Source organism: Nematolebias whitei, chromosome 4 (assembly GCF_014905685.2).
Source record: "Nematolebias whitei isolate Nwh7 chromosome 4, NemWhi1, whole genome shotgun sequence".
NCBI lineage: Eukaryota > Metazoa > Chordata > Actinopteri > Cyprinodontiformes > Rivulidae > Nematolebias > Nematolebias whitei.
This window is the reverse complement of record NC_056501.1, coordinates 27,872,355-27,887,073: the sequence shown is the minus strand read 5'-3', so window position 1 is coordinate 27,887,073 and position 14,719 is coordinate 27,872,355. Positions and strand designations below refer to the sequence as shown.

At 44.7% G+C, this 14,719-nt stretch overlaps 1 protein-coding gene across 2 annotated transcripts in view; it reads right to left on the bottom strand.

Annotated features, from left to right (window-relative positions):
* dctn4 (dynactin 4) overlaps positions 1-13,973 on the bottom strand; it is a 26,346-nt gene extending 12,373 nt beyond the window's left edge. Inside the window, exons 1-11 of one of the 2 annotated variants that reach the window (XM_037675372.1) lie at positions 13,810-13,973; positions 13,178-13,248; positions 12,890-13,068; positions 12,684-12,727; positions 11,472-11,579; positions 10,290-10,310; positions 9,733-9,806; positions 6,873-6,985; positions 6,681-6,790; positions 6,508-6,581; positions 6,202-6,256 (exon numbers count right to left, since the gene is read on the bottom strand). In XM_037675372.1, the coding sequence (XP_037531300.1) occupies positions 6,202-6,256; positions 6,508-6,581; positions 6,681-6,790; positions 6,873-6,985; positions 9,733-9,806; positions 10,290-10,310; positions 11,472-11,579; positions 12,684-12,727; positions 12,890-13,068; positions 13,178-13,248; positions 13,810-13,944 (984 nt within the window). In that variant the 5' untranslated portion in view covers positions 13,945-13,973. The remainder of the gene's footprint in view (positions 1-6,201; positions 6,257-6,507; positions 6,582-6,680; positions 6,791-6,872; positions 6,986-9,732; positions 9,807-10,289; positions 10,311-11,471; positions 11,580-12,683; positions 12,728-12,889; positions 13,069-13,177; positions 13,249-13,809) is intronic. The other variant, XM_037675373.1, reaches the window with a different exon arrangement.
* Positions 13,974-14,719: the final 746 nt, after the last annotated feature.

Below are 14,719 nucleotides of genomic sequence, written 5' to 3'. Positions count from 1 at the left end.
ACCTTGTTTTAATTGGTGAAGGCGAGCGTTCGCGCCCCCTCTCCCAATTGTCCTCTTTACCAGCTGAGCTAGTGGTGCTAGCCCCTCTGAATATCTTGGGCATAGCTGGGTAAGGAGCATGGACGGCTCTCACTGCTGTACAGTCTGTGGAGCCATGCTCCAGATAGATGACGGTCACGACCTGTGTCCTGCCTGCCTTGGACATGACCATCTGGTGGATGCCCTGTCAGAGAACCCCTGCATGAATTGCAGCTTCATGTCGCATGCTGTGAGGGTGGCCCGGCTGGCCCAGTTTCGCCCCAAACTCGGCGATGACCTCCCACCTTCTGGGCAGGAGGCTCCACCTAGGCGCTCGAAGCGCCAGACTGAGGCCGCAGTCTCTGTGGCCCCTCCTGGGAAGAAGCGAGCCAGGTCTGATAAGGGCCTCTCCACAAGGGTGGAGCAGCTCTCCGCTGAATTAGCGGAGATGAAGTCCCTTTTTCAGGTACACCAACTGGGAACTGAACCAGTGGCAGCAACTGGACTCTCCTCCCCACCCATGCCTGAACTGGCTGTGGAGGAGGATGTGCTATCCTTGGCTGCCTCTGCCTCTCACTTTTTAGGTGAGGAGGACGGGCATTCATCTCGAGTCTCAGAGACAGCTTCACTCTCTTCTTCTCGGAGTGCAGTTAGTGGGTCGGGTGACGGCTCGATGCAGGACATCATGCGTATGGCCCTGAGACAACTGCAGCTGGACGTCCCGCAACCAGAGGCGTCCACCCCTGGAAGTGCCTTCTTCAGGCGCGGACTGACCCCTCCTTCCTTTTCTGTCCCTCCATCAGAGGAGTTCCTGAGGGAGTTGCATGGTTGCTGGCGGGACCCCAAGGCCTTTGCGCGCCTCTCTGCAGATGGCAGAGTGTTGGCGGCCATGCATGAGCCGGCTGCAGCAGGCTTGGATCGCATGCCAGCGATAGAACCTGCTGTTGCCTCTCTCATCGTGTCACCAGATGAAGCTCTGCGCAGTCATGTTCGGTGCCCACGAGCTCAGTGTCGTGTCACGGATGAATTCCTCTGCAGGGCCTATGCCGCCGGAGCGCGTGCTGGCCGCCTAGGTAATTCCTTGGCACACCTAATGCTTGCCCTCTCCGCGTCCCTTCAGGGGACTAGTGGTGCGACAGCAGCGATGGGCTTTAACGATGCAGCGCTTCAGGCCTTTGCACTAATGACGAGGGAGCATGGGCGTGTGATGTCCTCCTTGGTCCAAGCTCGCCGACAGGTCTGGTTAGCGCAGTCAGCATTGACTGAGCCATGCCATAGAGCCCTCCGTAATGTCCCAGTGGTGCCGGGGGAGTTGTTCGGTTCGGCTGCCTTGGAAGCACTGGAACGGACTGTCCAGGCACGACAGAGAAGGCAGCAATTTTTGAACCTTAGCAGGCCAATGCCCCCTCCACCTCCTCGGCATCCAAGGCGCCTGTCTGCTGGCTCCAGCATGCATCCGCCGCCTGGGGGTCATAACCGGCCGGGTGGTCCTTACCCTCATGCGGTTCAGCAAAGGCCCAGCAGGAGCTTTCGTGGGTTGGTCCACCGACCAGCTGGGCAGGCTCGGACCAGGGACTCTGGCTGCCGCCCCCCCACGGCCCCTAGGGGTCGTGGAGGGAGACGGTGATGCCATCAGGCCGACCATCGGATATTTCTCCCACCAGCAGCTCAGCTATTGGGTTGCTCACGCCGTGGACCCATGGGTGGTTGCCACTCTGACCCATGGTTACCGGCTACAGTTCCGACGGCGGCCTCGTATCTCAGGCCGAGTCAAGATGACTGTAATCGCCGACCCGGTGAAAGCTCAAGCACTAGACCAGGAACTTTCCGCCCTCCTGGCCAAGGGCGCAATAGAGGCAGTGGACCCTCTGCAACAACCCAGGGGCTATTACTCGACTTACTTCCTTGTGCAAAAGAAGATGGGCGGGTTTCGTCCCATTTTAGACCTGAGGGGACTCAACCAGTACCTAAAGGAGCTGCCCTTCCACATGCTCACAACAGCAGAAGTCCTTCAAGCTGTCACGAGGGAGGAATGGTTCACGTCTGTAGACCTGAAGGATGCATATTTTCATGTGCCTATTGCGGCAGAACATCGCCGCTTTCTCAGGTTTGCCTATCGGGGTCACCACTGGCAGTTCCGGGTACTTCCATTCGGGCTCTCTCTCTCCCCAAGGGTGTTCACTCGGTGCGTGAAGGCAGCCCTCTCTCCTCTGCAGGCCTGCGGAGTGAAGATTCTGCCGTACTTAGACGATTGGCTTCTCTGCGCCCCGTCTCAGGCCTGTGCCTTTCACGACACAAACCGCCTGCTCGCTCATATGTCCCAGTTGGGCCTCAATGTCAACCTGGAGAAGAGCTGCCTGATCCCTTCCCAGACGACCACCTTTCTTGGGGTGGTTCTGGATTCATCGTCAATGAGAGCTCGCCCATCCGCTCAAAGGGTGGCCGGCATACTCCAGCTGGTCAATCGGTTCAGGCTGGGCAAGCAGCTCCCCTATGTTGCCTTCCTGCAACTACTCGGCAAGCTGACATCAGTCACTCGGGTGGTGCCCTTAGGCCTGCTGTCACTTCGCCCCTTGCAGAGGTGGCTCAACAGCTTTCGCCTGGATGCCAGGCTGCACAGGCATCGCAAGCTCGCAGTGACGTGGTCATGTCTTCATGCCATGACTCCATGGAGGGACGAAGATTATTTGTCCAGGGGTGTCCCCATGGGAGTGGTAGTGTGTCGCAGGGAAGTGGTCACGACGGATGCCAGCTCCATGGGATGGGGGGCTGTATGGCAACGCAGAGCGGTTCAGGGCCGCTGGGGTCAAAGAGACCATTCCAAGCATATAAATGTGCTGGAGCTGCGTGCAGTGCACTTGGCACTCAGGCACTTCCTGCCTCACCTGGAAGGGAGGCATGTACTTGTTCGGTCAGACAACACCTCTGTTGTCTACCACATCAACCATCAGGGGGGCACCAGGTCAGCACAACTTCTGAGTGTGTCCAGAGAGCTCCTGGAATGGGCCTCTCCTCGCCTGTCCACCCTGCGGGCAGCGTACTTGCCAGGGCGACACAATCAGGTCGCAGATTTTCTCTCCCGCCAAGAGTCCCCTCCGGGAGAGTGGTCCTTCCACAGAGACATAGTGCTGATGATCTGGGACCGTTTTGGTCAGGCAGAGATAGACCCGTTTGCGACGGAAGAGTCGACTCAGTGTCCCCTATGGTACTCTCTTACGGGGGCGTCGGGTGTGCTAGGCCAGGACGCATTGGCTCATCCTTGGCCAAGGGTCCTTCTATATGCCTTTCCACCCCTTTCTCTAATTTGGCCAACCCTTCAGAGAGTCCTCGAGGAGGGCCACAGGATGCTGCTGGTGGCTCCGTATTGGCCAGCGCGACCATGGTTCCCACTGCTACGAAGTCTATGTCAGGGCGTCCCATGGTGTCTTCCGACCAGAAGGGACTTGCTGTCTCAGTTGGGGGGACTGATATGGCACCCCAATCCTCAACGTCTTCGGCTGTGGGTGTGGCCACTGCAAGGCTAGGACAGCAGCTGACTGGAGTTTCGAGCCCCGTCAGACGCACCATCCTGGGCGCCAGGGCACCCTCTACTCGTCAGCAGTACGAAAACAGGTGGCGCCTGTTTTCCCAATGGTGTTCGGATCACAACAAGGATCCAGTCTCCTGTACAATACTCACCATTCTGGAGTTTCTCCAGTCTCTACTTGGTAAGGGTCGCTGTCCTTCGACGCTTAAAGTTTATGTAGCGGCAATATCATCTAATCACGCTGGCATTGATGGCTGTACGGTAGGGAGCCATAATCTAGTCTCTCTTTTTCTGCGTGGTGCCCGTAGGTCACACCCGCCGACAGCTCCACGAGCACCAGGTTGGGACCTTCCCTTGGTTCTCGAAGCTCTGTGCCGTCCTCCTTTCGAGCCTCTGTCGCAGGCGGACCTCAAGTGGCTTTCATGTAAGACGGCTTTTTTGTTGGCTATTACCTCAGCAAAGAGGGTCAGCGAGCTACATGCTCTCTCAATCAGCCCCTCATGTCTCAGGTGGGGCCCTGAGGGCTCGTGTGTTACCTTGTGGCCAAACATTGCATTCGTACCAAAGGTGTTATCTCACTCTCACTCTAACCAACCGTTGAGGCTGGCACGTTTTCAGCCTGCGCCTGGTGAGGGGTCTGCATTATTGTGCCCGGTAAGGGCACTGGAGGCATATGTTGCAGCTACTGCCGTGATAAGACATTCAGACCAGCTGTTTGTGTGTTATGGAGGCCCTAGGTTAGGCTGTCCTCTTTCCAAACAGCGCCTCTCCCACTGGATCGTGGACGTCATCTGCCACGCCTATGCTGCAGGGCCCGGCTCCCTGCCGGTCGGCTTGAAGGCTCACTCTACCAGGAGCGTCTCCGCTTCCTGGGCTGCCCTGAGAGGGGTTCCGCTGGAAGCAATATGTGCTGCTGCATCATGGGCTTCCCCAAGCACGTTCACCAGATTTTATAGAGTTAACGTGGCCACCCCTCATCCCCTGGGTCAGGTTCTTCTACAAGGGTCCTCTGGGCCTCCTCAGTGAGGTAGGTGTTAGGATTCCTTGTGACATCGTTGATATTAGTCATTCAGTGCTTTCAGCACCGCCCTCTGGCGGTCAGGAGGGATGAAATAGAACGAAAGTTACGTATGTAACTACGGTTCTATGAATCCCGGATGACCACCGGAGCTTCTCCGTCACTCAGAATCCTTGCGTTTCGCGAGAAGATTCTGTAGGAGCAGAGCAGCGGATGACGTCGGGCTATATAGCCTCTGATTGGTCATCCGTGTCACACCTGTGACTCCGTTGGTATTATTACTCGAATCAGCGCATGCGCGAAGGGAACATTCAGTGCTTTCAGCACCGCCCTCTGGCGGTCATCCGGGATTCATAGAACCGTAGTTACATACGTAACTTTCGTTTTCTTGAGCTGTATGCCATAATCATCAGTATTAAAACAATTAAAGACCTGAAATATTTCAGTTGGTGTGCAATGAATCTGAAATATATGAAAGTTTCATTTTTATCATTACATTATGGAAAATAATGACCTTTATCACAATATGCTAATTTTTTGAGAAGGACCTGTATATACATACATGACACATATAGGATTTTGATGTGGCAACTTGATTTTTGACAGTGAACTTTCTTACACCTACATGCAGCCATAAGCCACAATGGAAGTTGGCACATTGCTTATTTTTCAAGTTATCCAGCTCACAAGATTTACACATATACCAATATGGTGGCAGCCATCTTGGAATTTGATGTGGAAACAAAGTTTTTGAAAGGAACCTTTCTTACGCCTACATGTTGCCACACACCAGAATGGAAGTCAATATTTGACCTGATTTTCAAGTTATCATGCTCACAACATTCAGGCAGATGGACGGAGGGACAGCATTTCCAATTCTTCCTTTTTGCTCCGCAAGGGGACAAACAAACAATAAACAAGAGCTGCTACCACACCAAGTCATAGCTCAATGTTTATAAAACCGAGTTAAAACACATCCACTGGTTCATGAGCTTCGTTACCGACAGACAAACCAACACACACACATTATATACACAGTAGTCCCTCGCTATTTTGCGGTTCGTTTTTTGTGGATTCGCTATATATTGCGGTTTTTCAAAATAAGACTGGACATGACACAATTGGCTGATGATGGCTGAGCCATGGGTTGTTTAATTAAAATAAATTATTTTAAATGATTTTGCACCATGTGTGCAGCCCACAAGTGCAGGGGGAAGCCTCCTGCAGCTGATCAGCTGATCTCCTTCTCTGCCATGCACACACATTTGTCCTGCATCGGCTTTGTGAGGGGTTAACCCTTTGCTGTTCAGATGCACCGATCGACTTTTGTCTTCCAACTTAAAATTCAAAGCATGTCACATCGTAAAATCGTCATAATCACAAAATATATAAGTGTTAAAAGTTATTTTTAATTATTTTAGAACTTCTATGTTCAGTTGTTTGATTGTAATTGATCAAGAAGTACATTTCTGCTCCGTGCAGTGCTGCGTGAAGGCTCAACCCTTTGATGTCCTGCTGCACTTCTCTTCTCTACAATTTAAATTTAAATACTGTAAAATTTTAAATAAACAATCCATGGATGGTCCCAAACACCCGTGATAAACGAGGGACTACTGTATTTCCCCGTGCAGGCACCGACCTTCATGTATCGCAGGTTTGGAATGGACATAATTCTGACTTCAGGGATGTAGCTCCTGTGGGAGGAAAACACAAAGGTCCAGTCAGAACGACAAGAACCAAAGACAAAGTTCAACATTCAGCTTTATTTATAATGCGATGCTCTGAAACTACATAAACCTGCTGCTTATTAGTTTAAAAAGAGTCTTGTAGTTTAGATTCCAGGACACATCGTTTTGTTTCATTCTAAAATGAAAACTCAACACGTGTTTAACAAACTGCTAAAGACTCCTCCAGGTGAAGGAAACGGGCTGATTTAAACACTCACACAGCCACCAGCTGGATTTTGAACTTGATTGAAGTCGGGTTGAACTCCGGCTTGCTCAGGTTGTGTTCACATTTCTGAGGATCAGCAAAACCATGATAAATTAGTTATATACAAAAATTCAAAGATCTTTTCTGACTGACGCAGGAGCGGTAAAAGCCTCGAGTAGTGCTGACCCGGCAGCGAAGGGAGCGCTTCATCAGGAGGTGCTTGTGTCGCGGGTGGAGCTGAGACGCTCCTGCAGGCTGGATGTCCGGCTGCAGGAGCCTCTGGCGCAGCGTGGTCACTGCGAGGACGACGAGAAGCACAGGTTCAACTCAAAGCACAATGTGAGGTGTAAAAAGTGTTGCTTTTGAACAGAACAGTACCTTCTGGTAAATTGACAGGTCTGGTGTAACAATCCTCGGGCAGAGGCTCCACTTCATCAAGAGCCTGGGCCGGCTCGATGCTGACCTCCTTCTGGTCCTCGCCTTCTTTAAGCCTAGAAAGGATACACAAACACAGCTTAAAAGTCTGCTCGTCCTCTTTAAAGATGGTTTTTAACAAACAGGAGCACAGTAAAATATAGAGCGTGTTGAGGGGATTATAAATTCACTGCAGGTGAGAAAAACGCACCACTGATATATTATCTTTACGAAAACACGTTTTAGACTTCTGCATGATCCTAATCTTCACTTTAAAGTTCCTTGTGTTCAGATTTACGTTCACAGATGTCCCACTCAAATTTTGAGTCCAAATACAAACTTTTATTGTGAATTTACAGTAAACCTTTGCACGACGAGCACCATAAAAAAAAACAGACCAAAACATATGAGGGCAGCTGGGGACAACTCTTCTGAATTAAAAAAGCTGCTTTTTTTATTATTAAGTATAAGGTGCTCTTCATAGCTCGACTCTGGGTGATTTTAGTTAATTGGGATTCTCATTTAGCAAAACCATCTCCTTTTTACTCTACAAAGTTAAAGAGGTATCAGAATTGCATGCGTTGTGTGATAAATGGTCAATTTTGAACCATAGCTGGAGTACAAATGAGTTGTAATTTGCATTAAAGTCTTCGTTAGGAATGTCTTGTCCAAATACATTTTAAAACTTTGAGGTATTTTATTGCAAACATTGTAATTTGTGGACAATGATCACATAACACACAGCCACCTTTAAAAAGCAAAGAGCATTTATCTGTAAACAGTTTAAAAAAGCAACTTAAAGCCAAGATACTGACAGCTACAATATTAATCTCAGTCCTGCCCATCTTTTAAAGATCATAATGATATGATGAGAAATGTTTGCACCGCTCTCTTGTAAAAAATAAATATGCTGTACAGTAGACCCTCGCTATGCGGTTCGTTTTTCACGAACTTGCTCTATCGTGGTTTTTCAAAGTAAGATTGGACAGGACACACAATTGGCTGAATGATGGATGAGTCACACGATCTGCATTGGATTTTTATTTAAAATAAATTATTTTAAATTATTTAGAACCTGCTGCACATTTGTGCAGCCCACAGCTGCAGAAAAAGCTTCTTCCTGCAGCCTGTGTGCAGCCCACAGCTCCGGAGCTCCCTCTTGCAGCTGATCAGCTGATCTCTGCTCTGCAGGGAGAAGCGGACGTGGTCAAGAGCAGCCAAGGTAGAGAGCTGAAATCATGACATTCTGTGCTCTTTTAGAGCTTTGAGTTTAGAAACTTTGTTTAGAATATTGCAAAAGTGTGGAGGGTTTAAAACGTCTTTAAATAAATAAATCTATCCATCTATCTATCCATCCATCCATCCATCGAGAGAGAGAGAAATACTAAAATAAACTACTACTTATTACTTGTACTACTATTTCTACTTCATGGTTTTTCACATATCGTGGGTCTTCAGGGTACGGATCCCCTGCGATAAACGAGGGACTACTGTACTGTATTGTGATTAAAGTTGGACAAAAGCAGATAAAACACATCTGGAGCCGATAATTTAACTTAAACCAACTATTAGAATATTATATAAAATGTTTCATAACGAACTGACTCGGACTGACCCACTCCGACTCTTGATAAATAATAATGTTACATGCTCAAGATCTTTAAAATGTATAGACATTTATATTGAAAACAGTCTTCCTAGGCTCAAACTTTTTTTTTTTTAATTAGAAGAACAAAAACAAATTTACAAGGGTTATTTAGATTTAAAAGTGAGAACCAATGTGAAATACAGATCAAGTTCAAGGTTCTTTATTGTCATTCACATGTGGTACACGTGATGGAACGAAATTGAGTACACAGGTTTCCAGTTACATCCAACAATAACAAAAATATAAACTGTAAAAGAAACAGTACAAAGGATCCAAAATATAAACCAAAAAATTAAGAAACTAAGAAAATAAAAATTATTCTATAGATTCAGTTCTGGGAGTCGCATTTTAGACCGGAGTTGAAGAAATCAGTATTTAATTTACAAAAAGGTTTCAAATCCAAGTTAATTATGTGTTATGATGAAAAGTGATTCACACAGAAAGATTGTGAAGTTTGAAGATTATTTATTTAAATTATTTACAGAGTAGGGATTTTTAATTTGTCATGAGACGGGCATAAATAATCTCCAGTCTAATCCTTCAGTATGTTTTGGTTTATATTATTGTAATTGTTGTTTTTAATGTGACTAGGAAACTAAAATAAACTAATAAATAAAAACAAATAAATGTGGAAAAATAACTTTGCTTGCATCAGTTATTTACGTGAAACGTGAAAAGTCTCTGGAAACACTGATAATATTTTTCCATCCAGACTTCAACATTTCACCAAAATAAATAAATAAAAACATACTTTTTTAATTTTGTTGGAACCCTGAATCCATTTGTTTTCTTAAATTCATGGATTTGTTGCAGCAATCAGCCTTTTGTAAGCAAATGATTCATTTTAGGTATTTAGTCGAGGTCCCTGGCTGTTTCCTCAATAATTACATTTCTATTAGAAGACAGCAAAGCAGCAGCTTAGAGCAAATAATCAATGATTACAAACTGTTCACTGTGATTGATTACCAATGCATCTGAAAACAAACTTCCAGGCTCTGCTATCTGATGTGAAATTAATGAAACCAGGGCTGCTGGAGAGTGGAGCATCTATTTATCTAAGTCATCTGCAGTGCTCGGAGTGTGTAGTCACTGGAAACACACACATCCAGCCTTTAAATCTGAAGTCTAACAAAGAAGAAACAAAAAGAAAGAAAGAAGGCTCTGTAGTCGACTTACGAGAGGCCAGCCAGGCTTGAAATGGGAGCTCCAGACCTCTGCTTCTGCAGTCTGGTTCCAAGGCCGTATTTTTCCTGAGTGGATTCAGACAAAAAGACACAATTAGGCAGACCGCCAAATAACAAGAGGGGAGAGTTAGTGATTTATGAAATTAATCTACAGCTATTTTTCTACATGACAATTCTTACATTCTTTGCTGAGACAAAAAAAAAAGTAATTTAAATCTCAAGACCAAAAACAAACGTGCTTTGACACTTGAACAAGAAAGACTCAGTAAGCCTTGATTTTAAGGAGAAAGCCGAGCTGAGCAGGAAGGAAAACAAGGAGGGTTTCATCTTCATGAGGATTTATTTTTCCATCCTAACAGACTAAGATGTCCTCTCTTGCTTCGCTTCCTTTAACCAGAATAAAAGCTTCCCTTGTGCGGATGTCAGGGAGTTATTCATGTGATGCGTGAGGCTCTCACCCGCAGATTAAACCAGAAAAAAAAATTAAATAAAAAAAAAAGAACTACTGTGAAGACAAAACTACCCAAATTGTGAAAAAAAACAACTCACCACCACATGAATAGTGTGTTGCTGTGGAGAGGGGGTGAAAACCAAAAGTCAGAGCGCACGAGCAAAGAAAAATAAGAGAATAAAGAACAAGATGAAACCAAAGCAATTGAGCACAACATCAGTGGCATTTGGTGACATGCAGCAGCGACAAAGAAAATCCTGCAGAACATCACACCTCAAACACAACAAGGACTGGGCTACTTTACTGAGACTGAATCCTTGAAACAGAATGTAGGAGGTGTAAACAGCGAGACAAGCAGCTAAATAAACATGGAAGATATGTTCATGTTTAGAACATGCATGTGTTCTGATGGACCTGGCCCATTTAGGTAAAGTTAGGGCTGCTTTTTGAAACTTTAAATACTACCTGAAAGCAGGATAAAGTGTGTAGAAGTGTTATTATTGGTCCTGGAACCAAACAACTGCTGATAAATCTATGTAGGGCTGCAAAGGGGGGAAGTTTCCAGAAACTTTCTGTGGGAAATTAAATTGGGCGAAATTTATAAATAACCAAAATTAGAAATCTTCTTTCAATCGATCAGACGTCAATAACAAATTCCTTATTGATGTTCTTATTTGAACATCTCATATGAAAACACAAAAACGTTGGGATGTTATGTGTTTTATGTAGTGCCGGTGCGTACAATGTGTGATTTGGAATTTTAAAGACTTTTTATTCGGAAAACGCAGTCGTAGTAGTAATTCTGCGTTGAAACCACTCATCAAATATATTTACCCAACAAAGCTTCACTGCATGCAGTCCGCAGGCTTGAAATACGGGACCTTAAAGATCACCGTGTCACACGCAGGTGACGGAGAAACAGAAATAGTGTAGATATACTCAAATGTATGGATGAAAGCTGTTTGTTTTAGTCACGATTCTGCTAAAATGTATTTTTCCCCAAATATATCTCAAAGTCCTATTAAGTTCCAACCTTCACATTTTAAAACACTAAGTTTATTCCCATACATTTCCATTAGTTGCTGTTAAATGGAAAGTTTCCAACTTTAAAAATGCTCAGAACTTTGCAACCCTACTTTATAGAATATTAATGAAAGAGTTCAAGTGTGCCAAATTATTTATCTGTAAATTATTTTTCATCACAGATCCAACCAAAAGGTTAAAAAGGTGTAACATTTTATAAAAAGGCTGGTTGGAACGGTGCTCAGAGAGCAGAGTACCGAGAACGCGAGGGGCATGCACTGGCGCCTCCTGGCCAGCTTCTTCCTGTCCCTCTCCTGCTTCTCTCGATGGGCCAGCTGCTGGTAGTACTCGATCAGCTTGGTGATCTGTAGAAAACAAACGTGCACACACACAGGTCAGTTCTTAACAGAAGGAACATTTTCAAGACCACAACAGGAGGGGTTAGAGCCAATTCATTCCAAAAAGAACTACACAATACAGCTTTGTAAGAAATAATTTTTTTTTAAAAACACCTTGAACAAGTTTTCATGTAAATGCAAATACAAAACTTTTCATTTTATATCGTTATTTTTGACACACTGATATTCAGGTGAAGAAAGACTCCAAAATGAGCCTCAAAGATCCAGAAACCCTCCACACTGAGAGCCAAACCCTGAGTTTTCCAACAGATCAGATGAAGCTCCAAGGTTTTCAGATAAACTTTGTAAAAGCTCCGTTTACATAGTTTAATAAGATGAACCGAGATCAAGGTAATGACACACTGTGCATTTATCTGCATAAATGTAATTTTACTATTTATATTTAAAAAAAAAACATTGTTTTTCTGACTTTACGTGGAAAGTCAGAAAAACTTGTCACTTTTAACCAACAATCCACTCATTTCTTCTGCTTGTCATGGTCAGGCAGAGGAAACGGGTCCAGGAGGAAAACCTAAATATCCTTCTCCCCCAGCAACGCTCTCCACCTCTTCCCAAGGTGTTTCCAGGCCAGAAAGGAGATATAATCCCTCCAGCAAGTTCTGGGTCTGGCCCGGGCTCTCCTTCCAGTGGAACACGCCCGGTGCACCCGTTCTTAATAAAAACAGACAAACCAGCTCAGCTGAAGTCAGCGTTAGGTGTCATGAAATAAAATCTCACTTTCAATCATAATCTGTCACCATTAGAGGTAGAGTCCATAAAAAATATGAACAAATAAATATATGAACAGTGCAACTATGTTCAGCCTATTGAACTAAAAGTGGGGTAGAACTCAATACTTGACGCAGCAAAAATAAGCCCAAAACTATAATAATTTATCATTTGTGCTACATATGTAGTCTGAGCAACTGTGTACCACTTCATCTGCTTTTGCCTTAAGCGTTTTATGTGTTTACATAAATTATTCAAAGATTTAATCACAGGCAAACAGTGCATGATCAAGAAACGTGAGCAACTCAGAGCATTTAAAAATGACCACGGGGGACAACATACCCGCTGAGCGTGAGGGTTCTCTGGCTCCTGCCATCCACCGCTGGCTGTGATAAACAAAACACAGCAATACATCAGTCTCAAGACAGTAATTAGCCCAACACGACCTCAAAAAACATATGAAGAAACAAGCCTATAAACAGTTTAATTCAAGTTGTTTATAGGGATTTAAAGTTCATATATGATCTCATGAACACATCAACACCTACCAACTGATTTGTCAGCCATGCCGACATCCCTCGAGGTCCAGCGACAGAAACCACAGGCCATATAGTAGGCTTTCTTCATGGTTGTCTTGGTGGGATCATCAGGTAACGGAGCTGGGATGTTATTGGCTCGAGTCGACAGTGTGTGCATGCAGCAGGGGCAGTCGAAACAATTTGCACACCTACAACAGGGCCCAGAGACAAAGAGATTATTTTAAATCGAAATCAGCGGCACTGCAAATAAATAGAATAGATATTCAGCTTTGTGTGGAAATGAAGTGCCTGTCTCACCTGTTCTTCTTAAGCTTGGCCTCTGCAGATGGCATGTTCTCCAAGCAGCTCGGACAGTAATGAGAGTCCACCTGGCAATAATTAAAAGTAACATTTTTTTCCCTGAGCTTTAATGGCCTACTCCTTTAATTTGTATAAAACACAAAGAATAAAATCATTAATTTATTTTCACTAAGTGGAAAGGTTGCTGTTACTAAACTGCTGGTTAAAAAAGAAATAATTTTGCAATTCAGAATCGCTCATTTCTCTGGGTGTGGTATGCCTTTGGCTTGTTAAACACACTTCCTAGTGTGTGAGACATTAGCTGAGGAGGACCAGCGTTATAACGAATATTTCTGTTTAGTAAACATGCTACTAAAATTTATAAACGAGTTATCGTTTGCCAACAAGCCTAACATATAGCATTAGCAGTTTAGCTCCTTGACTCTTAGCTAACGTTAACTACAGCAGAAGTTGCGTTTGAACGTCCAATGAAATTAGAGCACTGGCACCAATCCCGTTGACTGACAAGGGCCTTAGCCAATCAGTGTGTGAGCTGATCAAACAAGTCCCGCCTTTCTACCAGAAAGACAGGCAGTTTGGCTAACAACAAAATAGCTAACCACTGAAGGAAAAAAAAAATGTTAACGTACCTCGTGAGACACACATTCTAACGATCGGAGCTCGCTACAGTAGCGACAGAAATACAGCTGAGACAGGGAGGCTCTAATCCTTTTCTCCCCTCGAGCCAGGTAGACAACTCTGTCTGGCTGCAGAAGAGACGCCATCTCCTCCAGCCGAGCTTACTGCTGAGGATGTCACCGGTTGTCGGACGTCAAACTTCTCACTATGGACCTCATGTGGCGGATGTTGAAATCGCCACCCCCAGCTTGTGTAATTCATATTTTTATTTACTCCAAAACAAGCTGTGAGCATCCCAAAAATAAATTAATAAATAATCGAATTTAATTTAGTGAACCTTTAAAAACAAAAGTCATCCCACGGTTCCATACTTGATCTCTCATAAAAAGCAACAAGTGAATGATACTGGATCACATTAGCAAAGTTCACTTTTTTGTGTCATCCATGTTTCTTTAATGTATCATACATACATACATACATGCGTTGTTTTTTTTTTTACTGAATAAACTCAATCTATTAAACAGCTTAGTTAATTATTTTTCAGAATAATCTCGCTCTATAAGAACACTTTCTTTAATTCATTTATTTAAATATAGCAGCCAAAACCTTGAGGAAAAAAAAAGTGTTATTGGTACTGTGCAGTTTGGTACATGGCAGGGGTGTCCAGACTTTTTCAGCATGCGAGCTCCTTTTAAAATGACCAAGTCAAAGTGATCTACCTGCTAAGGACCCGTTTACACTGGAACAATCTCTGGAAACTTTAGTGTTTGTTCAATGTTTATTGGGGGTAATAAACAAAAAATGAGCGGGTTTACACGAAAACGCTGTAGTTTCCATGTCAGTCGGGTTACCAGATAAGAAATTATGAACTATAGTACTGTCACTTTAAAATGACAGTATTTAGACCTAAACTGCCATATA